The sequence below is a fragment of the Pelodiscus sinensis genome, chromosome 3, assembly GCF_049634645.1.
Source record: "Pelodiscus sinensis isolate JC-2024 chromosome 3, ASM4963464v1, whole genome shotgun sequence".
NCBI classification, from domain to species: domain Eukaryota; kingdom Metazoa; phylum Chordata; order Testudines; family Trionychidae; genus Pelodiscus; species Pelodiscus sinensis.
This window is the reverse complement of record NC_134713.1, coordinates 24,883,354-24,910,363: the sequence shown is the minus strand read 5'-3', so window position 1 is coordinate 24,910,363 and position 27,010 is coordinate 24,883,354. Positions and strand designations below refer to the sequence as shown.

General features: G+C 40.3%; 1 protein-coding gene across 2 annotated transcripts; it reads left to right on the top strand.

The window, feature by feature from the left end:
- Positions 1 to 923: 923 nt before the first annotated feature.
- Positions 924 to 24,170, top strand: TRIB2 (tribbles pseudokinase 2). Of its 2 annotated transcripts, XM_006138557.4 has the most exons (4): positions 924 to 1,077; positions 2,133 to 2,492; positions 6,334 to 6,626; positions 21,934 to 24,170. In XM_006138557.4, the coding sequence occupies exons 2-4, from the start codon at positions 2,223 to 2,225 to the stop codon at positions 22,400 to 22,402; spliced, it is 1,032 nt and encodes a 343-aa protein (XP_006138619.1). In that variant the 5' UTR covers positions 924 to 1,077; positions 2,133 to 2,222; the 3' UTR covers positions 22,403 to 24,170. The 2 variants fall into 2 exon arrangements, with proteins under 2 accessions (XP_006138619.1, XP_075779593.1); XM_075923478.1 differs by lacking the exon at positions 2,133 to 2,492 and having other exon boundaries at positions 935 to 1,077.
- The last annotated feature ends 2,840 nt before the right edge of the window (positions 24,171 to 27,010 follow it).

The window sequence follows — 27,010 nt, the reverse complement described above, 5'->3', positions numbered from 1 at the left end:
CAAAACCATTCCCATTTTCTCATACATGCTTCTACCATTCATGCTTGGGTTGCACTCTTATGGTTTTAACGCGGCCCCCTTTACTAGCTCCAGAACACACGGAGCCAAACTTAAGGGACAAAACATTGGGTCTGGGGAAGCCATTCATTAAACTTTTCATACCTCCAAACTCAGTTGTAAAAACAGTGTTTTAACAAGGAAAAGGAACCTCTCTTGTGCTTAGAGGGTGACTCATTCATAGGTTTCTTTTATGCAATATAAATGAGTTTGCTCTCTCTACCTCCCCTGCTCCCACCACACAACACCTTTTAGAGCTGGAATGGTGATTAAACCAGCCCTGGAGTGAGGGCAACTCCTCCCACTTAATTACACCGGGAAGTTACTGCTGGTGCTGCTTCCATATGTTAAGACCCCACATTGCTTGGAAAAATGGATTTCTTCATTGAAAATAAAAGCCCTGCACTGCCCGCATCTAACACACACAGCATTCATGCTTGCAAAGAAAAAAAAGAGTTCATTCCATTTTTAGGAGAGTTCATTCCATTTTTATTAAGGACAAAATCTATTTAAAAAGTTAATAAACCCTCCCCAACCGCAAAGTTCACACAGTTTCCAACCAGACTATCCCAGACCCCAGGCAAATAAAACGAACGGAAAGCAGAGGTCAGTGAAACTCGACATGCATAGATCCAAGCATTGACTCAAGCAGCTCCAGTGACTTGCCAGCAGCAGCTACAAAGCGCTCACAAAGCTCCTATTTCACAGCTTGTGCTGCGGAAGGATATTTCACCTTGTTTACCCTGAAACCGGCTCATTCAGAGAGTGGAGGTGGGGAGGGGAGGGAAGGGAAGAGAAAGGGGGGCAGGGTTGGCAGGCTCGCTCTGTGATTGATGGTTCCTCGGCTCAATGAGGAGGCGGCTCGGTGTGGGGTGGGCTTCTCCTCTGAGCCAGTCTGCTGTGCGACGGTGGGGATTGTGCAGTCAGCCTTTGCACTGGGGCACGGTGTAAATGTGCTGCTGCAGCTGCTGACATTGAGTAGTGAGGCATAGAGCGAGCTAGAGAGAGAATCCCAGCCACGTAAGTAGCTATTAATACATGGTGGAGGGATGATGTCTTGCTGAAAGGGATCGGCCCGGCCATCCCTTTCTTCCCCCTTCTCCTGCTTCTAGGAAATAGATCAGACCCCTGCAATATTTTTAGAGTGATTGCAGTTTCTTTTGCTCTCCCCCGTGCTCATTCCGGACCCTAGAGAAGAACCACCGGGATCACCCCCCCCCCCCCATTTGTTTTTTTTTTTTGTGCGTGAATTCTGTTAAAGCGCCTGGAAGCCCCGAGGGAAAACACACGGAAAAAAATCCTCGTGCCGTGGAAATCTCAGACTCTTGATCTTGTCCTGAATTGCACTTTTTTTTCTTTGATTGAACCAACAACAAAAATCTTGCGGTGCATAATTGTGTGGATATCTGGGCACAATCGTTTTTGATTTTGCAGTTCATTCGGGTAGGGCAAAAAAAATCCAACGCAAATAGAGGTATTTCTGCAGGTTTTTTAAATAGCTTTACTGTATCTTTTGTCGGCTCTGTTGCTGCCACTGACCGCTCTTTTAAGTTAAATGCTCCCTCTATTTTTTGTTGAATTTCTGGATCACCCTTGCTATCAGAGGAAAGGTTCAGACGCCATCTACAGTTAAAACGGTGGCAACTTTTTTCCCTTTTGCCTTGTATTTAAGAGAGAGAGAGGACAATCCAGTCATTTATGCAGCACGTTACTTAACCTTTTTGGGGTTGAGTGTGTTAAAAAATTTAGTGGGCGTTTAGGGCACCAGAGACTAATACTGAATCAGCCTCCTCTTCCCCCCTTGCTCTATTTATATTGCAACCTCCTTGCGAAGCTGCGTTCGAAAATTGAACGTTGCAGCTCTCCACGTTCTCAAATTAGTTAGTTTGTTGCTCTCTGAAAAAGACGAGTCGGTTGCTGTACAAGAAACAAGAGGACCTGCGGCTAAATCCTCTTTCTCCGGTCACACGGTTCTCTGAAGCCGACCCGCGTGCAAAACAATCGCTTTGATAATATTGTGGGGGGTTTATTTTTGGTACTATTAATCTACAAACCCTACTACCCCTTCTTAATAGCAACACAAAGGCAACTGCAGCTGGACTGGCAAGTGACTTGATCTTCTTAACCCGGGGGTTTGGTGTATAACTTTGGTTCTTACAATACCCATGAACATACAAAGGTCAACCCCTATCACAATAGCGCGGTATGGGAGACCTCGGAATAAAACCCAGGATTTTGAAGAGCTCTCGTCTATAAGATCCACCGAGCCAAGCCAGAGTTTTAGTCCGAACCTAGGCTCTCCGAGCCCGCCAGAGACTCCTAACTTGTCGCATTGCGTTTCTTGCATCGGGAAATACTTATTGTTGGAGCCTCTTGAGGGAGACCACGTTTTCCGAGCGGTGCATCTGCACAGTGGAGAGGAGCTGGTTTGCAAGGTAACACCTTTCTCCGTTATTATCTTTCTAACCAGACAGTGTATTGCTTGATATTTGACCGGATACTCAACTAATCGACTAGCTCCGTGGTTAGACCCATTTAAAACCAAGCCCCAAACGAACAGAATTAAACAGGCACCCCGTAACTTTGCCCCTGACTCTAGACAATGGCCACGTTATAACGGGGCCTGGAGCCAAGCTATCACTTGTACCCGTGAGGAGCTGTACTAGAAAGAACCGTCTTTAAAAGATGTTGAAATGTTAGTTTGATCGTGTTATCACCCGATCCTTCCCCCACTCTCTCTTCAAAATGGAGCCCCCCCTGCTGATTTGAAGACCCTGTGTCTTGCTTTATTTGAGTTTGAAAGCCTTGCAGGTCGTAGACAGCCTACTCTGAAAAGTGATTAAAAATCCACCTTGAATTAATCCTGCTGAGTTCTCAGCCCTGCTTATTAAAGAGGTTGTTTGGAAATAGCATCCTCCCCCTGTAGCACAATTCTGCAGGAATAAAAGCTGTACACCTACGTTATATAGAAGAGCAGACAAAATACCTAAGCCAGTCTTTGTAGACTGCTTGCTTTTCAGCAGCCCCTCCCCCATTTTCTTTTAACGTTCGAAGGTGACCCATGGGAAAAGGAAACCCACATGTCTGCACCTCTGTCAAGAAACGTATTTTCCCTTTCAGTCTGAGGGAATATTTTATCCCCTTTGTTCCTAAACTGCACTGGTTACAATTTTCATTGTCTCTGGTGCGTTAGACTTATGCCCATTCACATTAGCAGTATGACTGTATAGCAGATTGCAACGTGCTTTAATGCTTGTATTGTTCCCAAAATATGTAATTATGCCATTGAGCAATCTTTTGTAATTTTCTGGGGTTGAGCTCTCTGTCTGTGTAATGATCAGTAGCCAGACACATAATTATTCAAAGGATTGGTTATTGCATACTTTTAAATTTAATTCACAAGAAATTGACTAGCATATACTGCAAGGAGGGTGCCAATTTACTGCTTGCATCTATTTGTAAAAGATTTTGATTGAGGGCAATATAAATAATCCCCTCTTATGAGTCATAAACCCTGAGTTTAATTAAGATTTAAGAGGTGGGGGGAAGTCTTTTGACCATGGAAGCTGAATGGTATTGCATATGCATGCATTATATTGCCAAAATAAATACAATTTGAAATAGAATTTCTGAATGAAAACTCTGTTCCTTGCAGTAGAATAGTGCTATGTGTTAGGACAGTTGTATCATCTTATGAAATACAGGTATGCTGCTGCTTCTCTATATGAAATTCTATAAAAGCTTGCATGGCCTGCAGTAACTTCATCACTGTGTTCTATTTTTAGCAAGTTTTTTGTACCTTAGCTGCAAGTATTGGATTATTGCATGATATTTTTATGACCGACTGTGCAGCAAAGTTGCTGTTTCCCAAAGAGTGAATTTGGTTTTGGGGTTCCTTCCCATTGAGCTGTACTAAGATGCTTGGTTTTTGCTTTTTTATTTTGTTTTTTTAACTTGACACCATTCAGTTTCTTTCATAAGTGTGAACCACGGCTTGTGATCTATATCCTGAAAATACTTACCTTGAATCTCTTCTTGGACTGATGGCAGTCCTAAATGTACCTTAACTGATGCATACTTTACAACACCCTAAGTAGCATGATTCCTATTTGAGAAATATCCTCCTTGCTAAGAAAGCTTGTATCCTGAGACAGTGGAAGTGATTTCTCACATGGGCATAGGGTGAGATAGCACAAACGTTCTGATGATGTTCAGATCCCACTAACAAATGCCATTACTTGCTTCTAGTCTCAGAGGGATTCAAACAAAGGTGTCTGTCCACTTCTCTTTGCTAATAAGAACTAAATTAAACTGCTGTTTATTGGACTTTGTATTGAACCAAGTTCGGGGATATTACAAGTTGACTGAAAAAAAGCCCCTTAAAAATCTTTGGGATAGCGACAATATGATATTGTAGTACTTTAAAGAAACAAAGCATACAGTCTATTGTCTTACATCAGAGACCTTGATCAAGGTTCCCCGGGCACTATGCAGTTGTTTTGGTTTGGTTTATTTTTTAAGTATTCTACAGTTGCCTAAGAATTGTGGAAATTCTATTTCAAATGAAGACAAGTTAAAATCCTGGGATGGTGAAGAAAGTCCGTTTTCAGTGTTATAACAGCTACTTATTAGTCATTCCAACCAATTCTAATGACATACTTACCACATTTTTTGAGACCTCAGCACAGATCCAAGTGTCAGTGATTTTCCTTCTGGAATGAATTATGCACTAGGGTTTTAGCAACAAACCCTCAGTGCTGCCTTTGTGGTTTATCACGTCACCAGAACGCCTTGATGCTAATCTTCCCTGTTAGAAAGTGAGTTGGGTTAGCTGGGCCTCTGCCTGTCTGAATGACTTTTGGCTGTGGTGAAGTCTAGCAGCACAGGTAAGTATTTTCTTTCCCCATTTTGTCAAGTGGCCTTCCATCTTGGAATCTCTCCTGAAGAAGCATTTTAAAAAGCCTTAGTTTATTTTAGAAGCTTTTTGTAAATTGCTGTTGACCCACGTCAGAAGCTTTTAGTTTTAAAAACTTTTAAAGCTTCAGAGGAAGTAACTGTGAGTGCCTCTCCAGGAGGCAAGCTAGCATATGAAAAACCAGTAGCATTGGATGGGACTTTGGTTTAAGTACATACCATTTTATCTCAATGCTGTTAACTAAAACAACACAGAGTAGCCAGTTGCATATCTAGTGGGACCAGATTAATGTGAAAGTAGCAATAAATCCCAGAGTGTGTTTGTTTCTCTATTATTGAAAACACTGGTTCCTTCCTTTGTACCTCATAATGCATCTGGGGCTGTATAATACACTCTTTGTTGCTTACATTTTCTTACTGCAGAGCATTCCATTATTCTCAGTGGAAACTTTCCACTGCTTTAGATGTTTTAATTGACTCAAATACTGATTCATTCATAATCACTAGACTATAGTAATTTTTATATTTGAATTTCCCAGCATCCTTTATGCATTTTTATAGCCCATTCACTGGATCACTGATAACCTGCTTACTGTTAAAGCAACACACAACTGTTAAAGGGACACTCGATTATATTTGTCCCAAGATTTAATTGCTGTTGTTTTAAAAAGTAAGCTTGTATAAAGCCTAAAACCAGTAGTTCCATAATTTTTTTTCTGACATTTGAACACGGCCATTGTAAAACTGTGAATGTGAAAGTGAAACTGACTTCACTGATTTTTTTTTTTTTTTTTTTTTGGTGCGGGATGAACATACGTAAGAGGAAGTAAGCAATATTAATGATGACATTTGATTTTAAACATGAAATATGTTAAGGCTTTAATAAGTTAGTAAAATAGATATATGATTTCAGTTTGACAAGCTCTCTCCAAGCACAAATCATCACAGTTTGCTCATGGTCTCTGAGGTTTTAGTTGGATTTCTTCAGAGGAGGTAAACTTGATTACTTTTGAGGCTTGGCATCCTTACATATAGCTGTGGCGCTCAAACCATGATGTAGATTATAATCTGGATTTAATCACATATTGGCTATTTAACTGTTCACACTGTTATTTTTAGAAAACAACCTCTACTTAGCTGACAACATTCTCATCCATGTAAGGAAGTATAGTCTCTTTTTTTTTCCTCTCCCAACATCATGCACAAATGCATTTCTGCCAATTCCACACATGGAAAGAGAGTTGTAAAAGCTAAGTACAGGCACAGCAACCCATCTCTGTAGAGAGCTGAGGGCCAGATATAATTACTGCTTTGTACCTTGACTTCATCTTTAATCCTAGTTTTACTGTTATTGTTTTCTAGGTATTTGACATTGGTTGCTACCAAGAGTCGTTGGCGCCGTGTTTTTGTCTACCAGCACACAACAGTATCAACCAAATTACTGAAATAATTCTTGGGGAGACAAAAGCATATGTGTTCTTTGAAAGAGGCTATGGGGACATGCATTCTTTTGTTCGAACCTGCAAGAAGCTTAAAGAAGAAGAGGCAGCCAAACTATTCTATCAAATAGCTTCTGCTGTTGCACACTGTCATGATGGTGGACTGGTATTGCGGGATCTCAAACTGCGAAAATTTATCTTTAAGGATGAAGAAAGGTAAGAATCTTTTACATATTGGACTTGGGTTTGTGGTTTGAATGCGTTTCTCTCCTTGCTCTTCTACATCCAGCATATTTTAAGTTAAGGTTAATATTACCATGTGTTCTGTACTGTAATCCTGTTTCTCTGTGTCTGATGAGGAAAAAACAAATCCCTGCAGAGAAGCCTGGTAAGGGGAATGTTCTGTTTGGGACAATTTCCCTGCTTTCCTCATGCTCTACTGCCGGCCTTTCCTTGCAGTTGGGGTGTTATATGTAAAGTGGGCATTTTTTTCCTCTACCAACTGAGTGAGGATTTTGAAACAAAGCAATATGGTTTCAAATACTTTAGGATTGTTTGCAGCACCTCCACCTCTGCACTGTGGAATTCCCATGGGTCTGACTGGTAGCTGGCTTCTGGAGAAAAAGGCTGGCTGCATAGAGACAGGTTGTATACATGCAGGAGGAAGTGTACAGAGGCCTGTGGTAGATCTGCATAAAGATCTATATTAGAGCCCTGCACAGATACAAATATCTGTCTGCGGATATAAATCAGTATTTGCTGATCCACAGGGCTCCACTCTGAGGAGATGCTGCAGCCAAAGGAGAAGAAGAAGGTGCCACCACTCCTAGGAGCCAGCACTCTATGCTGGTAGCTCCTCCCAGCTATGCAGCTGTAGTGCCCTCAGCTCTGCAACCAGCAGGGCTGTAAAACCCCAGACAGCAGGAACTGTCTTCTCCTTTGGCCACTGTGTCTCTTAAGAGTAGAGCCCTGTGGATTGTGGATACTGATTTCTATCTGCACAGGGCTTTTATCTATTATGTCAACTTTTGAGTGCTCAGCTTTGAGATTTCTGAAGCCTGAAAGTTGCTAAGCATCCACGCCTGCCATCCACTTCACTTACATTTGAAGGCCCAGAGCTCCTAATGGATTTGGCAGTAGGAGATCCACCAGTAGGGGAATTGAGGCTGACAAGAAGACTGAACTCTCTGAGGAGAATTCTCAGCATTGTTAATACTGTTTATGACCAAAGGTGGCAAGGAGAGTGCAGAGAGAGCATTGCTTCTGTATATGTCCTTTGTCTGTGACAACGTTAGACTCTTGCATTGTTTGGGGGATGATCCACTTTAGAATCAGAGTTATAATACTGGTTTTAGATGGTCAGCTTGCTTTTGTGGTGAGATAGTTCTGGATATAAGTAGAGGAAGGGGATATTGTAACAGACGATTAATACTAAGTAATTGTTTTGTCATTCAGGCCTGTTAGAATCCTTTCCCTGTGGCTATCCATTCCCACTAATTGTGTTCCATAATGCATTTCGGCAGTGATTTCTCACACACCATTGAGCTCTGCTGGAGCAGGGTAGAACATGGGAGAAAAATCAAACTTGAAGGTGACCTTCAAAGAACTTAAAAAGGAATGGAAGGAGGTGGAGTTTTGTCCCTTTCTTCCTATTTTTTTTTTCTGATATAGGGATGTGAAAAGTTAACCAGTAAGAATTACCCTTAATATTAGGTGATGCTTACTGGTTCCTGTTTGGAGCTGGAAAAGGGGGCTACTCCAGCTCTGCAGGGCCTACTGTGGACATGGGCAATCCAGCCTGCCTGGAGGAGCCCCTGTCCATGGCTGGCCCAGGGAGACCACAGGCAGGAGCTGCTCCAGCTAGGCTGGAGTGCCCCTATCTGCGGCGGGAGCGTCGCTCCAGCTCTCCTGTTTCTCCTTTAATTGGTTAACTCATTAGATGTCATATTTAACCAATTAAATGAGATTTTACAGCCATATTCTGATGTGTATTCTTTTGGGGCTGGTTTGCTCTGATCCCAACCTGCTGGAAACAGGGTGGTGGTGGTATGTTGTTGCTAGTAGGCTGCCCTTGACCCTGTTTAGAGGCTTCTTCATTCTAATTAGCCCTGGTTGATAGGCTTCAGATCAGTTTGAAACCCTCTAGCTGGGTCCTGGGAGAGAGATGGAGTTCTCTTTCTCTCTCTCTCCACTCTATAGTCATTGATTATTGGATTACCTCTAGAAGATTGTCTGCTACTCTCACATTCCAACCTTGTAGCTACTCTGGGGATGGCTGTTTTCTGTTTCTCTAACCTTCCAGAGTGAAATGGATATTTTCATTGCTATGCACATGCACAGGAGTTTGAATTGCTTCATTGAAATAGTTCAGTGTCTTGTCGGTCATATGTTTTGGCTGTTCAAGAAAGCTATGAGTAGCAGCAGAGGCTCTTTAGATCCATCTTCAGGCTCAGGAAGACCGTGCCACATCTATTCACATTTGGAAGTTTCTTTTATTAGAAAAAGAGAGAGTTTCTATTCCAAGGCTGGGTCTAGACTGGAATGATTTTATGCAAATACTTTTAATGGAAAAACTTTTCCACTAAAAGTATTTGTGCAAGAGAGCGGCTATACTGGCATGTGCCTTTGCGCAAAAGCATCCGTGCCAGTGTAGAGGCTTTCTTGTGCAAGAAATTAACATGGCTGTCTACACTAGCCCTCTTGCGCAAGAATACTTGCGCAAGAGGGCTTATCCCTGAGTGGGAGTGTCGGAGTATTTGCGCAAGAACCACTGATTTTGTACATTACAAAGTCAGTGTTCTTGTGCAAATACTCGCGGCCAGTGTAGAGAGGCGGCAAGATTTTGCACAAAAGCAGCCGCTTTTGCACAAAATCATGCCAGTCTAGACACAGCCCAAGAGTTTTATGGGTACTGTAAGTTTTAAACTCACATTTTGAAAAAACAAACTTTTATACAACCTGAGACAAACGGAAATAATTTCATAGTTAATTCCAATATAAACAATTGTTTAGAAACAAATATCTATTCCCCATTTTCCTCACCACTGCAATACATAAGAATTAGTAGCGCTATCACCAGTAGCTTATGGGAAAAGGCACAATAGTGATTATCATTGTGTCCAGTGTGTGATAAGTGTAAAATGGAAACAATTGCATTTTTTGTAATATCATGATAGAACATGGAGACTTATTTGCGTAGTATAGTAAGAGATCTTAAATATGGTATTTTAAATTGGCAATGCCTCTTTTCTCTGAGCAAATATCTTTATTAACAGAGTAGAGTAATATAATATGTGCTCACAACGTGTGTGGTTATACATTGTAGTCAGTGAGTGTTGATTACTGGGAACAGAATTACTGTAGAACTCTACCTTTAGGAAACCCTACCCTAGATGCTTCCCAAGATCTGACTTGCATCATAAGGCACAAGGCCAGAGTAGTATGTGCTACAGTAGCATTGCTTTATGCTAACATTAATTGGAGAGTAAAAAACCAGCCAATTATTAACTAAAAGAGAATGCTGCTTCTGATTTTTTTAAATACCATATGCTTGAGGCTAAAAGGCTGTTGCTAGTTTGTTTTTTTTGAACCAGTAATAAGAAAAATAATTTTCATTCAGATGTATCAGTGATTTGCAAACACTAAATGTATTATAACCATTTCTCATCTGAACAAATTGAAACACAGTCAAGGGAAACAGTGAAAGGTAGAAACAGAATAACTAGATTCTGTTTTTATTTTTCTTCACATGCTGCAAACCATCAGACACCTATCAATCGTCAGTTTGTTTGCTGCGCCTGTGTATTTACTCTGTAAAATTTTGCAACTTCCTAGTTTCACTGAGGCTGTTGCAGAGTGCGTCATTCCTTGACATCCAAAATACCAGACATTTCAACAAGGTTGCTAGTGCTTGTGATGTTGCCTTCTGAGAAACTTCATCACAGAAACCAGCAGCCTGCTTGGAATGCATGGTATTTTGGATGTCGCAGATTGCTGCTCTCTGTGACATTTGTAATGAACCAGGAAGTTGGAGGAGGCAATTAAAAAAAACAAACCCACATAAAATTGGGTTTCTCTTACACCCCCACTGTTTAACTGAGGTCTTTCTGCACAGTTTTCTATTCCTAACTCTGGTCTCATATTTGTTATTACAATTTATGTTTAATATAAATATGCACCCCTATTAAACTTTCCCTTGGTTGAAGATGATCTGACCTTTGTTTCTACAAAAACAAGATTGGAACAGTAGCATGTAGCCAATACTTGACTAAACTCTCCCACTTTTTGGACTGCTTTTAGTGGACAGCTGATGACTGGGAACCAAATCAATGAATCTATGTATTCTTCAGAAATAATATGATTTTTTTAAAATTCAATTTCAGTTTCTCTTCTTTGGGCTTAGTGATGTCTAGGAACACATAACCAGGTCCTAACATTTTAAGTTTCATTTTTAAACCATACATAGTTGGTACCTTTCTTACCATTTCTGAACCAATAAACATTCAAAGAAGTGGGCTGTGCCCATGAAAGTTCATGATGCCATCTATATGTTTTGTTAGTCTTTAAAGTGCTCCTATTCATTGTTTTTTAAGTTTATCCTGTACAGACTAACTCGGCTACCTCTCTGAAGCTTTAAATTAGAAAGGTATGGGCTTTCAATCCATAAAGGTGTACTGAGTGTCTTCAGCTCCCACTGACTTCATTTGCAGTTGAGTGTTCAGCATCTCATACCATTGAGCCCTAGTTCTATTAATGACAATTTGGTGATATCCTATAGTAAAGCTAGATTGTGATGGTGCATTAAGTTTTACACACTTCCAAGTATGCATGTTGTGCTTCAGATGTATTTTAACAACCCCATAATCTAAAATTAATTGTAGCACAGTTAAACAAAAAATGGGAAGAGTGTTAGATTTTTCTCTCCCTTTGTCTAGTGGCTTTTACATCTGTCAGCTTCATTGGGAGTTTTGGAAGCTTAGTACTTCCACAAATCTGGCCTCAGGATCTTATAAGTATTAATTTGTCCAGCTTTTGAGAGCTTATGTATTTAAATATTGTTAATTGAATTCTCTGAAATATATATATACTCATGGACTGTTGTCAGGGTAATGTTATGGTAGAGTAAAATAGTACTTTAGTCCAAGTCAGGAAATGAAAAAGATATATGCAATCTAATGGTTTTATTTTAACAAGATATTTTTTTTTTGTTTTTGTTTTGCATTTACCCCTTTTAAGTGCAAATTGTCAAGGTGAAACGAACTGAGCTTAATGTTGGGATTTCAAGGTTAGATTTTTAAATTCATACCTCATCTCTGAAAGACCTTTAAGATGCTTCTGTGTGGGTGCAAACACTTTGCAAGGCTGGGTTAGAGAGCAGCTGCACATCTGTTTACATAGCTGTGACTTTGCAATCTAAAATTCAGGGCTAGACTTTCAGAACAGCTCAACTCCTACGTAGGAGCTGACCAACTTTTTTTGTTGGTGTGTTTTGGTGCTTAATTGGGAGGTCTGTTGGGTGCCATGCACTTTTTTAAGAGTCTGGTCTTTACATTTTAAAAAAAGTTGACTGCTATGGAATGCGACAAATATAGTAGAAAAAACTTAAACAACTAATAGTCTAGCAGCACCTTAAAGACTAAGAAAACATGTACAGTAAACTTCCGATAATCCAGCACCTTTGGGACTCGGGTGCTGGATTATGGGATATGCCAGAATACCGGAAGGGGGGCTATGGGGGGGGGGGGGGGGTAGGTCGGCGGGGAACTGTGCAGCGTGGGCAGCACTCCAGCTGCTCTGCCTCCTGGCTTCCCCAAGTCTGCCACTGGTCTGTTTCAGCAACGGCAGACTTGGGGAAGCTGGGGGGCAGAGCAGCTGGAGTGCTGCCAGGTTGGTTCCTCAGCGCCACTCAGGTGAGGGGTGGTGCTGCGGGACCAACCTGGCAGCACCCCAGCTGCTCTGGCCCTGGCTTCCTCAAGTCCTCCGCTGGTCAATTTCAGCAGTGTAGGACTTGGGGAAGCCTGGGGCAGAGCAGCTGGGGTGCTCTGCCCCGAGTCCGCCTCTGCTGAAACTGACCAGCGTCAGACTTGGGGAAGCTGGTGGCAGAGCAGCTCCAATTGTCCAGCTGGCTAGAGCACTTCCAGGTTCCAGTTGGTGCCGGGCTATCGGGAGTGCTATGTCTACAAAATATAGTAGACATACACTAAGAGCACATCTCTTCATTTTACTTACACACACATAGAGAGGCAGGTTATTTTTGTTTTATAGGATTGTGGAGCTTTATGTATAGTCATATCAGGAATTATTTTCCTCCTATAAACTGATCTGGCAGTAGACCCGGTCGGTGCCTATAGTCAGAGAAAATGTGCACTTCTTCCAGCTGTTCCTTTTTCCCAATGATGTCACACAATGGTAGAGTCTCCATTGGACTATGCTAAAAATAGCTGTGTGCCCAGTACTGCTGTGTATATATACTGAAGTAATTAATCACTTTCATATAAAACGTAATTATTCCTTTCGGGGGGGGAGCCACTCTGAAGATTTGAGAATTAAATCAGTCTATATAAGTAGCATACTCTGTGCATTGGCTTTCCTAACACAAGTAACACTTCAACATTTCACTATCTGGGGAATTATTAATTTTGTTATAGAATTTTTAAGACTTATTTTAAAATGTTGTCTGTCATAATGTTTGAAGTTGGTGATAGGAGAAATGAAAATAATGTTGGCACTCCAGTTATTGTATTTTTTTCTTACTCTTCTAGTAAATATTAGAAATTGCAAGCAGGTGAGAGTTACTCAGAATAAATATTATTTGACACTTTTTTTCTTGTGCCAAGGCAACAACACATCCAGCACAACCTACTAATTTAGAAAGCCTGTGCAAGTGTACTATGTATTTATTTAGTGCATTGAACAGTTTTGTTTTCTGGAACTGCTCAGTTCTTTGAGGGTAGCCCCTGCTGATTTAAGGTAATCTTAATTCTGTTCTGTAGAATGCTAGCGCAGTAACATTGATACCATAGAAGATTGGAGAAGAGATTTAAGTTGCTCCATATTCGTTATTAGAAACAGGTCCACATTACAAACATATATTGATATAATTACATCGTTCAGGGGTGTAAAAAAATCACGTCACAACATAACCCCCTGTGTAGACAGTGCTATGTTGACCTCGTCTACATAGTTACCATCCCTTGCGGAGATAGATTAATATGCTAGTTGGAGTAGCTTTCCCATTGGCACAGTAGCATCACTGTATCAGTACAGCTCTCCTGCTGCGAAATGTAGACTTATCTAAGTGACTATTTTTCTTATTTTAAGTGGGGCTATTTCTCCTCACCTATGCCCCTTCTTCCTTGTGCCATTCCTGTCAGCTGGTTGAATTCTGATGTGAGCAACCTTTAATCTTGCTGAGAACACATAGTGAACAGAAAAGCTTTCTAGGAGTTTGGGATACTGTTTAACAAGCTTTCAGTTGTAGCATGAAAGTTGTGTAAACAGAGCTCTCCTAACAGAGTCAAACGATGCAGAAACAAAAGCAGGTTCCTTTTATAGGCTGCTCTATAGTCCTCTGTTAACTCAGACTGAGAGGAAAGGTGTAGCATTAAACCATGTAACTTGAACTGTGGGGAGTCTAAGCATAGATCAAATTTCAACCCATAAACTGAGGCTCTTTCTAGTTTTGCCTTTGACAGTGTGTGGGAAGGCTGGATTGTGTCTTCTCAGGTAGTAAATCTCATTCATCAAACTTCAGATAAAAAACAAAACAATTATGCAACTTCTGTCAGCAGTCAAGTCCATGCTTCCTTTGTTCTCCTTGTCATTTGAGTCCTAAGCCTCCTTTTTGATCCCAAACATTCCAAGAAATAATATACGTTACATTATCTGTTTATATAATGCCTTTTAGCCAGAGCCCATGAAACAGTCAACAAACGGTAAGCCTCAGAATGTCCTTGTGAAATAGGGAAATATTTTCTCCATTTTATAGAGCCACATGGAGGTTAAGTAAGTTGGCCAAGGTCATAAGTGAGGGAGTATCATAATCTGGGAATAGAAGCTAGCAATCATTTTTGGTGTTCTAGTCTTAATAGTGAAGCATTGGTTTCTGAGAGCTACACATTGACAGCAATTAGAGAAGATTGGGTTCTCTAACCAGAATTAAGGACCATGCTTTTTGGAAACCCTACATCTTCCCCCTTCCTGAGACTATCTTCCATCACTCGCACCTATGTAGCTATTTACCTCTTTGTTTAAAAGGTTGGTTACTTGTCAGTGCTTAGGTGCCACCATGTTCTGCTGTGTTTCAAGTGTCTAGGCTGAATAAAGCACCATTTTATGAGTACTCTCCTGTGATTGGTATCCCTCTTCCTAGGTGCTTCAGGAAAATCAACAAGTGGCACACACCATGTTCCCTGAGAGGGCAGCTCTCCCTCACCTGGTGCTTAGGCGATAACATTGCATCAGCAAACTTCCTGCAACAACTGTATAATTCTGTTGGTTGCTCAGCATTTTGTTTTGAATTTGTTAGTCCTATTGAAGTTACATTGCTGACTTTTTGTAGGGATTTTGTTGGCAATGGTAACTCATTTTTCCTCCTGCAAGTTTGCTTACTGAACATTTGTTTCACTTTCCAAAATAAATATCTGCCTAGTGTTCATGGCCTACATTTTCAGGAGTGACTAGTCTTTTTGGTTGCCCAAATTGAGACATTCAAAAGGCACTTGATTTCCAGGGTGTTGGGAGTGCAGTGCCCAACATTTTGTGACAACCGTCCTCTTTTAAAGTGTTTCAAGTTCAGCACCCAAAATCTAGCCCTCTTCCATTACAGAGATCCACTTTTGCTCCAAGTAATCTGTGGGTGCTCAGCCCACCTGATGATCAGGCTGCTTATTTGGTGTGTCTCTTGGAGCACCAAATAAGCACTAACCCCAAGGGTTGGCCAGCCGAAAAAAATCGAGATATTCAATTAGAAAAGCACAGAACTGAATTACATTCCCTTTAGTGAAGGTCTTGTGTCCTAGAACCCAGATGAATTCATTATAAGCATTTGCAGCATGCACATACAGACAGTACCATTGCGTGGAATTCTGTTCAGATGCTGTACAAACAAGATAATTTGCTATGCTATCCCTCCTGTGGGTTTATCCTTCATAGAGAGTGATCTAAGGGCCGGATTCTTGGCTGATGTGACTCACTTGAAGTCAGCGGCGCTAAGTCACTTGACATGAGCTAAAGGCGTGTCCCTACATTCATCACCCTGGAATCTGAGCAACTGGGTTGAAGTTTGAATGCAATGATTTTCTAAGGCATGTCTCTAGGAATGGTGGTGGATTCCGCAGTTCCCATCACAGTAGTGGTGGTGGGAGAATTTTTTTTCTATCCCTCTGGCAACAAGGCTCTTCCAAAGTTGTGCTGTCTGAGTCCCCTTGCCCTTGAAAACACACATGGCTATCTCACCTGCTCTTATCCATGGTACTATGTTCTGACAGTGTCAGAGAGAGTTTTCTTGATGTAGTCAGTGAGTTTGGTGTGTGGTCTGGCCAATGGAAATCTGCCAGCCTGATCCCTTACTGTGGATTCTAAACCCTACTAAAAGGTCCTGCCACGTAGTGGGGAAGGAGGATTAATACAGAGAATGGAGCACTTCTCCTTCTGTACTCCATTGCTAAGTTGTTGCAGGGGCAGAGAAAGAGTTGCTCCCTTTGGCCTGGCTAAGATAGCATAGTCCTTGGTGCAGAGATTAATTCAGAACTACATTGTGATATGCTTGCTTCAGCAAATGTTGGGATTTAATAATGTTCACTTCAAAGTGCAGGCCTGGTTTGTTTGAAAGAGATTCTTTTCTCTTATTTACAATAGTTCACTATAGATAAGAGTGAGCAGTATCGGCTTTTTTCTCATGAATCTGATGCCATGGTCATTTTTTTACCTTTGATAGTGAACAGCTACTAAATTGTCTTAGTTGGGTGTGGTTATTAGCGTTGTGTGTGGTTTCCTGATCCTGTCTGAGTAGTTGCCATCCCTGGATTGGGGAAAAGAGTTTGGTTCAACAATAGTCTCTCTCCAGCTAGAGTCAGATGTCTGGGGGCCAAAGGAAATGCCTTTCTGTCCTCAGCAGGAGTGATGTTGCCTTTGACGTCACATGGATGTCGTGTATGTGGCCTATCTAAGGATGGAAGGGGTAATCTTATCCTCTTCCCCACAAACAGTCATTTGACATTATAGTTATGCACTACAGCATAAACCAGAGATGTGATCAGATGACAGTAGAAATTGCTTTCTGGTCTCTTGGAGCACAGGGACATGGGCTAAATTACTGTAATTCCTGAACCTCCACACCCGACAATGCTTCACTAGCAAGTGGATAATACGCCTATTACATTAAAAGTGAGAGAATAGCTTTTTGCCCCTTTCTGGGAAGCAGCTGCTATTGGCTACTGCTGAGCCACTAGTCTGTTCCAATATTGCAGCCCCTATGCTCCTAAAATGTTAATGCTCGGTTCAGCAACAGCAGCTGAGAAGTCATTTTCAGTGTGCACTGTATTGGAGAAATATAAGAAACAGCTGCTGAACTAATCGCCCTATCAGTTCAAGCATGGCCTTCTTAACTACTGGGCACCTCAGAAATCCTGATGCTTTCATTCACAATGTGTCTGGAATGTTCAGTTTTTTCTCTTAGTGGTAAGAATGAGTTTTGAGGCCTCTGAATAATTCCACTGAGTCTCAGGCAATTCTGTTTGCTTTTTGGAGAACAGGAGTGAAGCTGGAGTGTGACTGCAGAGTTTTTGTGGCCCTTGCTTCTGTGTTAAAAGACAGTGTAGTAATTTGTCAGTAATCCCCAAACTCTGCAGGGAGGAATAATGTGAATCACTGTAAAAAGTGTAGGCTGTATGATAACAAAGCTGTCTGCCAGGAACTGATGCCAACTCTGGAGGTTACATTGAAGAATCTTCTAGAAGAGATTTAATTGATCAGATTTTGTTACGTTACTGAAGACCAAAGTCTGAATGCAGTCAAGTAATGAATGGCATATTGATAAGAAACTCAGAGTGGTATTGTTTTTCATGGGTTTCCCTGACGGTTTCTATGGGGACAGAGACGCATTTCCCGTCTGAGTACCACTGCTGCCCTCTGATTGCACTTCTGTGGTTTCATTCACCAGTAATGGGAAAGCATTCATAGGCAGAATAGCTTCCCCTTTTTAAATAGCCTTGATTCAGGGTTGTATTTTTTTAATGCATTAGGCTAATGCAGTGTTTTATCAATGATCTGATAGATGCATAATGCTCTCTTTCCAAGTGCACAGCATTAAAACATGAAATTATGTACTGTAATTATGCAAGCCTTCACAAATGTCTTTGTTGCACTACAGTATGTATATAAAGTGACTCTCATCCGGCTTTAACTGTCTGTGTTCATCTGAACTTTAGGGATTAATTTTTACATCAGCAGTCCTACAGTAATATTTAAATACTGCTTGTACTGCTGCCATTAGTAGGTTGGTAGAAAGGGAAGATTTTAACTGCAAAATTAATGTTTTAATTTTCTTTTATTCCAATTGGTACTGGTAACAGCACAATGTGAGGAGCTTCCAAACTCATCATGAATACATTTTAAAATACTTGCTTTGAGAGTGTCTCTTGACTGCTAAGAATCAAATTTAGGCTTGTCTGTTTACTCTGAAACTTGATGACTTTCCCAGCCTTTATGCAGAAACCTGCATTTTCAGGGATGACTGGACACCCCAAAATTGCCAATGTGGCACACCTTAAAAGGGCGAGTACTCATCCTTCTATAAATATGATCCCTTTAAGATCCTTTTAAGTTAGAGCAAAACTGAGGCATCCAAAATACCTTGCTTAAGTTTGAAAATGTAGGCTAGAATATTTTTCCTCTATTGCATTAATTTACCAGGGAGGTTGGGTTTCTCTCTTTTCTCCACTGAATTTACTGACTGTGTGTCTTAGCATGTACAGCTTTTGGAAATATTGCGTATGTTCTAAGTCTGAATGTAGATAGCTTTATCATGGGATTGGTTTCCCCATGTCTTTAATGTTCTACACCAATAGGTAAAAAATTTCAGTTGTAAATTTATGCTGGTCTTAGTGACATTTTACAAAAGCAACCTAGCTAAGTAAAATGTCCAACCAGTTCATGGTATGTGAGTAATCTGGTGTGTATATCTTAAAAAAAGCAAGCTACTATTTTTATGCAAAGTGAAATGCAAACATTCTAGCTTGCATGTTTAGTGATCATATATACTCCACATCTATATTACAAACATTCTAAAAAGATTGGGGATCATCTATTTGTGTTTCTTCAAGGCCACTCTATTCAGACCGATGAAAACATGGCTGTTTACTTCATTCAGTCCTAGATTACGATGGAGCAAGCAGATAATGGCCAGCTGCTATTCAGTTTACTGATTTAAACAAAACCTGCAATAGCATGCATATAGAACTTGATCCTGTAGTGCAGGGCACCTTGCATAAAGCTCAAAGTCATAATAAGGTTTTCCATGTCAAGTGTTTATGTACATTGCCTGCATTTATAACAAAGGAAGCCTCTTATTAGATTCCTTAGGAATCACATATTTTTCAAGGAAGAGGAAGTCTTTCTGGTTTACACAGTTTTGTACTGCAGCACTTAGTCACAAGAACATAAAAGCTTGGATCGATTTTTATAATTTAAAAAGCTCTCAAACACTTGCTAGTCTGTCTTTCACTTTTTAACTGGGGGTAGGCTTACTGTTAACAATGGTAAACTGATGGCATAGCTGTTTGGCAGTTTAGTGACTTTCAGATGTGCACGTGCCAGTCCTGGGTGAATTTTACTGTGTCTCCAAATGCAGAATTCCCCCAGGAGTAACATTGTCCCTGCTCTCCATGTTAGTGAAAAATGTGATGGGCTTCAGTATTTGGGACCAACACTTGTGTGTCTGATTTAGTTGACTTTGTACTCTGCTTTTCTGTCTTCTCCTTTGTCCTTTTCTCTCTGCTCACTCCTCTTCTTTCCTTTTCTACTTCCCTGTTTAGATAAAGGAACAAGTGTATGTTTAGGATTTCAGGGGGCATCCTACCAGCATCCTTAGGCAGTTTCCCTCTTCATCCTTTCCATACAGAAAGAGCTTCTGAACTCTTCGTACAGAAGGAAATTGACTATGAACTTGTAACTTTTTTCCTGTGTGAGTAGGTTATTGTTTGAAGTGTGAAATGTTGATTGCCTGTCCATCACCATAGGTGTCTATAATCCAACAATGGGTAGTTAATCAGGAAGCTGATGGGTGACACACATCCCATCACTATGAACTAAGGGAGAAGACATTGGCCTATACAATCATAAATGAGCTGTCTTTTTATGTGCTAGATTTGGGAGCCAGGGATTCTGAATTAGGGATTTTATGACTTTCTTATCTAAAGCATGTTGCGAAAAACTTTCATATCAACCAGTAAATGTCTTTAGATGCTGAAAAAAACCCTGAGTGTTTATTGGAGAGCTAATAGAGCAGTCTGCTAAATAACACTTAACAGCAGAATGCCCTGGTTAGTTTTACTCGTATAACATTGAACTGTCTTGTGTCCAATTCTAATGCCAATATGGGTCTTGCTTGGGCTTCAGTAATAAAGGCAAGCAAAGTTCTCTTCAGTAAACATTTAAGAAAATAGCCAATAGCCCGTCATAAAATGGGATTTTCAGGTCTCTCCTCCCCCTCCTGCCTCTCACTCTCTTTCTCATCTCCTCCCCCTCCTGCCTCTCACTCTCTTTCTCGTCTCCTCCCCCTCCTGCCTCTCACTCAGGGGACCACAGAGCCCAAATGGCTGTTTGGGCTCCATGCTCCCCATGCAGCATGGGGGCTGCCTTAGGGGAGCCCAAACGGCCGCTTGTGCCGCTTGCTCCCCGCGGCGGCCCGGCTGAGCGGCACAGAAGTCAGCCGAGCACCACAGCGGGAGGCAACAGCGCCCCCCCCAGAAGCAAGACTGTAACTTTACAGAGTCACAGACATTGGGCTACTATATATATAATAAGACTCCCATGTTGTATCCTAAGTCTTAATGAACAAAGTGCTTTCTAATGATTTTGGATTACTGTCTTCTATAGGGCCAGTTCTGGTCCTGGGGATTATATAGGGGAATAGCACATAAAGCAATGATGAAATGAGGATAGGATTAGTGATGTTAAGTGGTGGGTATTTAACAAATTGAGGAGTCGATAAAAATTCTATCAACTACTCGATTAGTCGATAGCCCAGGATCTCGCATGCACAGAGGCTGCTTCACAGAATCTCAACTTTTAATGCTGTATAGATATGCTGTATAGATACATATAGTTAGACTGTGTTAACATAGTAATGTAACAAAGAAGCTTGGAATCATTTTTTACTTGGAGATAAAACAAGAGAATTTGCTACCGCAGAGTTTACACTTGTATCGCACTAACAAGTGTATGCACACTGCAAACATGAAGAGCTTCCAATCTAGATATGCCATTTGTAGGGTCGTGCTAAAAATCATTTTCCGTTAACCTGTCCACCCCAAAGAACTCTCTTGTTTTATTTTGCTTGAGTCCTCAAAGCAGAATAGTCTTGTTTTAATTGGTTAAACTATCATTGTGACCCACCTACCTGATGTGATATCATTTAAAGGAACATTTGGGAAGATTTAGATCTATTCTTCATGTATTGTGTGTTGGGATTAAAAAGTAAAGATATTTTAGTACTAGATTGTAACCTCGTTACTCCAGTTGACTTCAGTGGGACTGCTCACCCATGTGACTAAGGGAGTCGTATTCTAGCCCTTAGCTAGTATGTGTCTCTGTGGTCTCGGTATGGAAAAGGCTATGTTCTCCTGCAAGTAGATTATTACTGTACCAGTTGCTCCTTGATTCTCAGCTATAGCCCCTTTTGTACGTCATTTCAAACTTCCCTTAATCAAATACAGACTTTTTAAATGCTTCATCTGAAAAGTGAAGTCTATTTATAATAAAGAATTCTCTAGTTTTCGTAAACTGGAGACTTTCTTGACTTTCAGTGAACTGGATAATTTCTCTTTGTGGGGGGGGGGGGGGAGAACACCCTAACTTTCATAATGAAAGGGGAAGAATCAATGCCATAAGAATAAGCTAAAACACAACCACACTCCTGGTTTTTTTGTTCCTCATTTGTTACAATCTTAGTGAATTTGGCAACAAAAAACTCTGACATACATCTTTAGCAAGAGCTCTGGGATGACTTCTCATGCTAGCTCTAAGTAGTTAACTGAAGTCTTGTTACCAAAAAGTGTAGGCGTGTATGATTGGGGTTATATTTATTCTCTTAATAAGATCAAATGTCTGAGTGGGAGGGAAGAGACAATGCACATGTTACTATAAATAAAGGGAGCCTTTGCCTGGGAATGGCAATTCGAAACCGATGCACCTTTTTACAATTATTGATTTTTTTTTTAATGTATTATCAAAACCATGTAATTGCAATGGTCTGAAATTCATCTCTGGGTTTAATGGTTGCCTCTCTTTTCTTGCTCTACAGGACCAGAGTAAAATTGGAAAGTCTAGAAGATGCTTATATTTTACGAGGGAATGATGACTCTCTTTCTGATAAGCATGGATGCCCGGCCTATGTGAGTCCAGAGATCTTGAACACAAATGGCAGCTACTCTGGCAAGGCAGCAGATGTATGGAGTCTAGGTGTCATGCTTTACACAATGTTAGTTGGACGCTATCCTTTCCATGATATTGAGCCTAGTTCTCTCTTCAGCAAGATCCGTCGTGGGCAGTTTAACATTCCAGAGACTCTATCCCCCAAGGCAAAATGCCTTATACGTAGCATACTGCGCCGGGAGCCTTCGGAACGGCTGACTTCACAGGAAATTCTGGACCATCCCTGGTTTTCTACAGATTTTAATGTATCTAATTCGGGGTACGGTGCTAAGGAAGTATCGGATCAGCTGGTGCCTGATGTCAACATGGAAGAAGATTTGGACCCATTCTTTAACTGAGCACAAAGACTGGTGTTCAGAAGGTACAATGTCCTAGAAATGGCTACATGAAGGAGTCCTTCCTGACAGTGTGAAATCACATCCTGCATCAGCCTAGCTTGGTAGCAAAAGACACTTGGAGTTCCTTAGTTTGAGAAGGAATCTCCGCCAGGAGCTAATATAACAAATGTAGCATGGGGACAGATTTGGGGGGGAGGGAGCCTTGCTATCAGGTTAGATTGATTTGGCGGGGAGGAGACGGCAACATGGAACAATTGTAGCTTCTTACCTTTTGGAGCCAAGGAGACTGCAAATGCCAATTCTGGTGCAGCTGTATCACTCCTGCTTCTGTTTCATTAAAATAGTTTCACAAGTAGAGAAACTTTTTGCCTCAACACGCATCTTGGCATCGCACTGTTAAATATTTAACTTCAGTCATTATTCAGGGAAAGTACAATTGGCTAGTGTGTTTTTTAGTTTTGTTTTGTTTTTTTAAATCTGATGTCTGATGGTTAATGGGGATTCATTTGAGAAGAAAATTAGATGCACATAGATGGACATGAAAAGTGGGTGCTAAAAAACAAACAAGTTCAGTTCATGTCTCTTGATAGCTATTTTCAATTCATATTTCTTCTAAATAAACTACTTAATATTCTTGTCAGGAAATGACATTTTAATGCTTTGTTCCCTTAAGGGGAAGTAACTGTCATATAACAAGCTGTTCTGTTTTGTGTCAAATGGTTTGTTGCGGGAAGCTATTATAATTCAAACTTCCAGATGCATTACTGCTATAATAGTAAAAGAAGAAAAGAAACCTATATTATTTTTTAAAAGGGTTTGAAATACTGGCTGCCATGTTTGCCATGCTGCACGTATGTGACTATAGAGGGCAGAAAGCCCTTGCATCAGTTTTTGATTTCAGAACCAACCTTCTGTATAACTGACTAGCCCAGATGTAAATAGAGGGCTCTTTATTATTGAAGAAAAATATTAACATTTATCTTTTGAATTCCTCTCACCTTGGGAAGGCAACTGTTTCTTTGGTTTTTGGTTTTTTTGTTATGCCCTGAATAAGAAATAAAAGGGTATTAATAAGCTGAACATTATTATAATAAGGATACTTCTCCCAAAACATACGCAGTAATATGCACCTTTTTTATTGTCAAGACTTACTCTATTTATTGAAGAAAATGTCACAGTAGTGATGTATTAAGCCAGTACTTCAATTACGGGTTGACTTGGGATGACATGTTACATGCTGTAGTTAACACATTTCTGTTCAGGAATTTCTGCCCCTGAATAACTTTTTATTTAGCTTTTTTTTTCTAGATAGCTTTGTTTGACTTAGACTGGCAAATGTTTTTAATTACTGCTTTTCTATTGCTGTATGATATTGAAATCTCTTGGCATAAATATTTGTGTTTCCAGTACCTCAGTTGTTCTGATATTACTGCCTGTATATGTTTTGTGAAGTGATCATGTTTTTTGGGTAGGTACATGTGGACTCTGTAGTATGTAAATGTTACTTGAATTTGTGCTCAATTATAGTATGTGGCATGTGCGTACCGCTACTTGGCATTGACGTATGGATGCTATTTGCCTGCCCTGCAGGAAAGTTACGGCCCCACTCTTGAGGATGTTTCACGGTCCTTTATCAAAAGATGAAGCTAGCTGCAGCTGACCTGCCTTGGTTCTATTTTGGTAACTAAGAATACAAAAGGAGTAATATTTCTACACTCTGAAGATGGTGCTGTGTCAAGAAGGACTTTTTTTTTTTTTTTTTTTTTTTTTTTTTTGATAAGTACCTTGTTTAGAGGAAAGATTGGTGATGTGCATGGTGGGGTTTTATTGCCTCTGGTGCTTTTGTCATGTATTTGGTTTAATGTTTTTGTCCTAATCTCTTCAATAAATAAAATTGTGCATATTTAACTAAACCACAGTCATGAAGGATTTTTTTTAAATACTCCACAGTGCTACAGCAATCTTGCCCATTTCTTACCAGTTAACGTAAAAAAAATCCAAACTGCTGCTAAGTGTTCCTTTAAACCTGTAAAGACAGGCCTCAAATAGCTTATAGGAAAGACCTGAAATCTTCATTCCTAACTGTTGCACTGTGACTGCTGTGAATGAAATTCATTTCCTCAAGGCCTGTTAGGATGTCAGGATAAATCAGTTTCCTCTTAGTGCACCTAAATAGCCTTTGTTAATGAGAATTGTGTGTGTCTGGTGAAATGGGAATTTAACCTAAAATTTCTTTGGAGGATGAATGCTCCTCAAGTCCTGAGGAAATGCAGTGCAAACTCGTATGTCATGTTACCCCTAAATTCTGTTCCAGAGGACCTAAAGCCATGATTGAGGAGAGGACTGTCTTAGTTTTGGGCTTGAGTCTAATACCCTTCTTCATGTGAAGTAAAGTACTACTCGACAAAAGCTTCAGTTGATCTCAGTGGAAGATGTATTTCAGCCTAGGTGAGTAAGGGTGTTGGAATCTTAGCCTTTATGTAAAGAATACCTCACTGAAGGGTGCGGGGGAGAGAACAGGATGCATTCTGTTCTGAGCATGTCTGCTAACATAGTCATAGTTAACCAGAATTCACACTGAGAGTAACACTTGTACATTCAGTAAAAATCTACCCCTTTGTGCATGTTACAATCATTAATAGAGTGTTGGCTAACTTCTGTACCACACTCATTCATTCTAGATTATTTTCTGGCACACATCTAATATGCTGGTTGGTGGTTGTTTGAGAAATACAAATTGATCTTCATAGTGCCAACCTACAGTGTCATTAATATGAGGAAACTCTTGGAGAAATTAGCTTTCAAATGATTTGTGTAGCTGCAGCCAGAGTTTAAATTACTTGAAACTCTTTCAAATCAAACTCCTACAATAAATGTGCTTTATAGGAAAAAGCAGATTGTGATCTCTCACAGAAAAAAGTGATTTGGGGGAAGGGATGGGAACTCTTCTCATCCCTCCCCCCCTCCCATACACACCCACCAACCTACCCCGAAAATTATGCAAACAGCTTATGTTGTGTTTGGGTAGAAATAGATGTAAGTTCACAACAACCTGTATGGTTTCTTTTTCAGTGCCAGTAATTATATAAAAAAATGTGGCTGACTAATGATTGCTCATTTGCAGTGATTTATATTAAACAATAAAGTATGCTTGATGCTGCTGTGAAGGAACCCTTTGGCACTGGGTGTCATTTTCTCTGTGCAATGCTGATGGAATGCTTTATCCTTGTGGCCTGAACTCTGAACTTTCAGGGACCCAGAACTAAACCTTAGAGGGACTGTTTTTCAAACAGTTGATCTTTGGCTTTTTTCAATTTAATCTTATGGGCATATTTTTTGTGTTCCTGAATCTAGTAGTAGTTAAGGACCAGACATCATGGAAGCTTTCCAATGGCTTTGTTAATACAGTTCCAGCCTGATTTGGATGCTAACTGTTATCCCACTCTTGGTATTCTCTTGAGCAAAGACTGCCCAACCTTGTTCAGTGAAATGTTGGTTTATTATATGGGTCAAGAGTCTAGCAAACTAGATGAAAACTTCATCCACAGATGATGAATGATATCCGGACCCAACCTTATAGCAGGCTGTCAGAGACAAAAAACTACCAGCACTGAAGTATTTACTGTGGTGTTTTTTAATGCAGTGTTACTTTCTTGCGACTTTCTTAGCTACAAACCCATCCCAAAGCGCACATACTAACTATAGTCATTCTTTCAATACAGTTGTGTTGCATCATGTATACTGATCACATCAAAATATGGTGGTGCACCAACTCTGTGAAGAAACATTTCAAATTATAAATAGTCCCTTCTTGGAAAAAACAGTACAACCTGTTACTTGTGCTTCCAAAAACAAAACAAAAATCTCTCTCAAAAACAAAACAAAAACCACGCTTTCCTGGCAGGCAGCAAAAGGAAGGGTATGAAGTGATGTCAAGGAAAAATTACTGGGAAGGGAAAAAATACTACTCTTCATCCTGAAAGGATTATTAGAAACTGGAAATGTATGAGTGAGCTTTGTGACTAAGAATTAGGAATGACTGGTTCCTAACTGTAAATGTTTTGCCTAAGCTTTCTATAGGAAAAAAACCTCATTAATATTAGTAACTGTCAATAAAGCCAACAACTTGACTTTTAACTGTCCTGTCCTTTCAACAAAAGCAAGTGTTACAGATTGTCACTTATATGATGAGGCAAATTCAGAAGCAAGTCTGTGAATCACAGTGCAAATTACCTGTGCTGTGGTATAATTTCATCTGTAGCACAAAGTATTTTCCAAGCAGGAATACTAAATTATAAGTTAACATGGGGCATGGTCTATTTTAACTTGCATACTTCTTAACATCCCTCTATTATATACTTTTCCTGCTACATCCTTGTCTTCCAGTTCCTTGACCCACTGGTTGAAATCCTGGCTCTACTGAAGTCAATGATTTTTTTTCTATTGACTTTGACGGGAGGAAAGGGAGGGAAGGGGACGGTTGTTTGTATGTGTCAAGATTTAAAAATGCAGTGGACCAAATTCAGGGGATGTGTAAATGTTATTGGTGAATTGGGAGTGAATTGAAGGGATGAATTCTGCTTTGAGCTGTACTAGTGTAAACCCTTA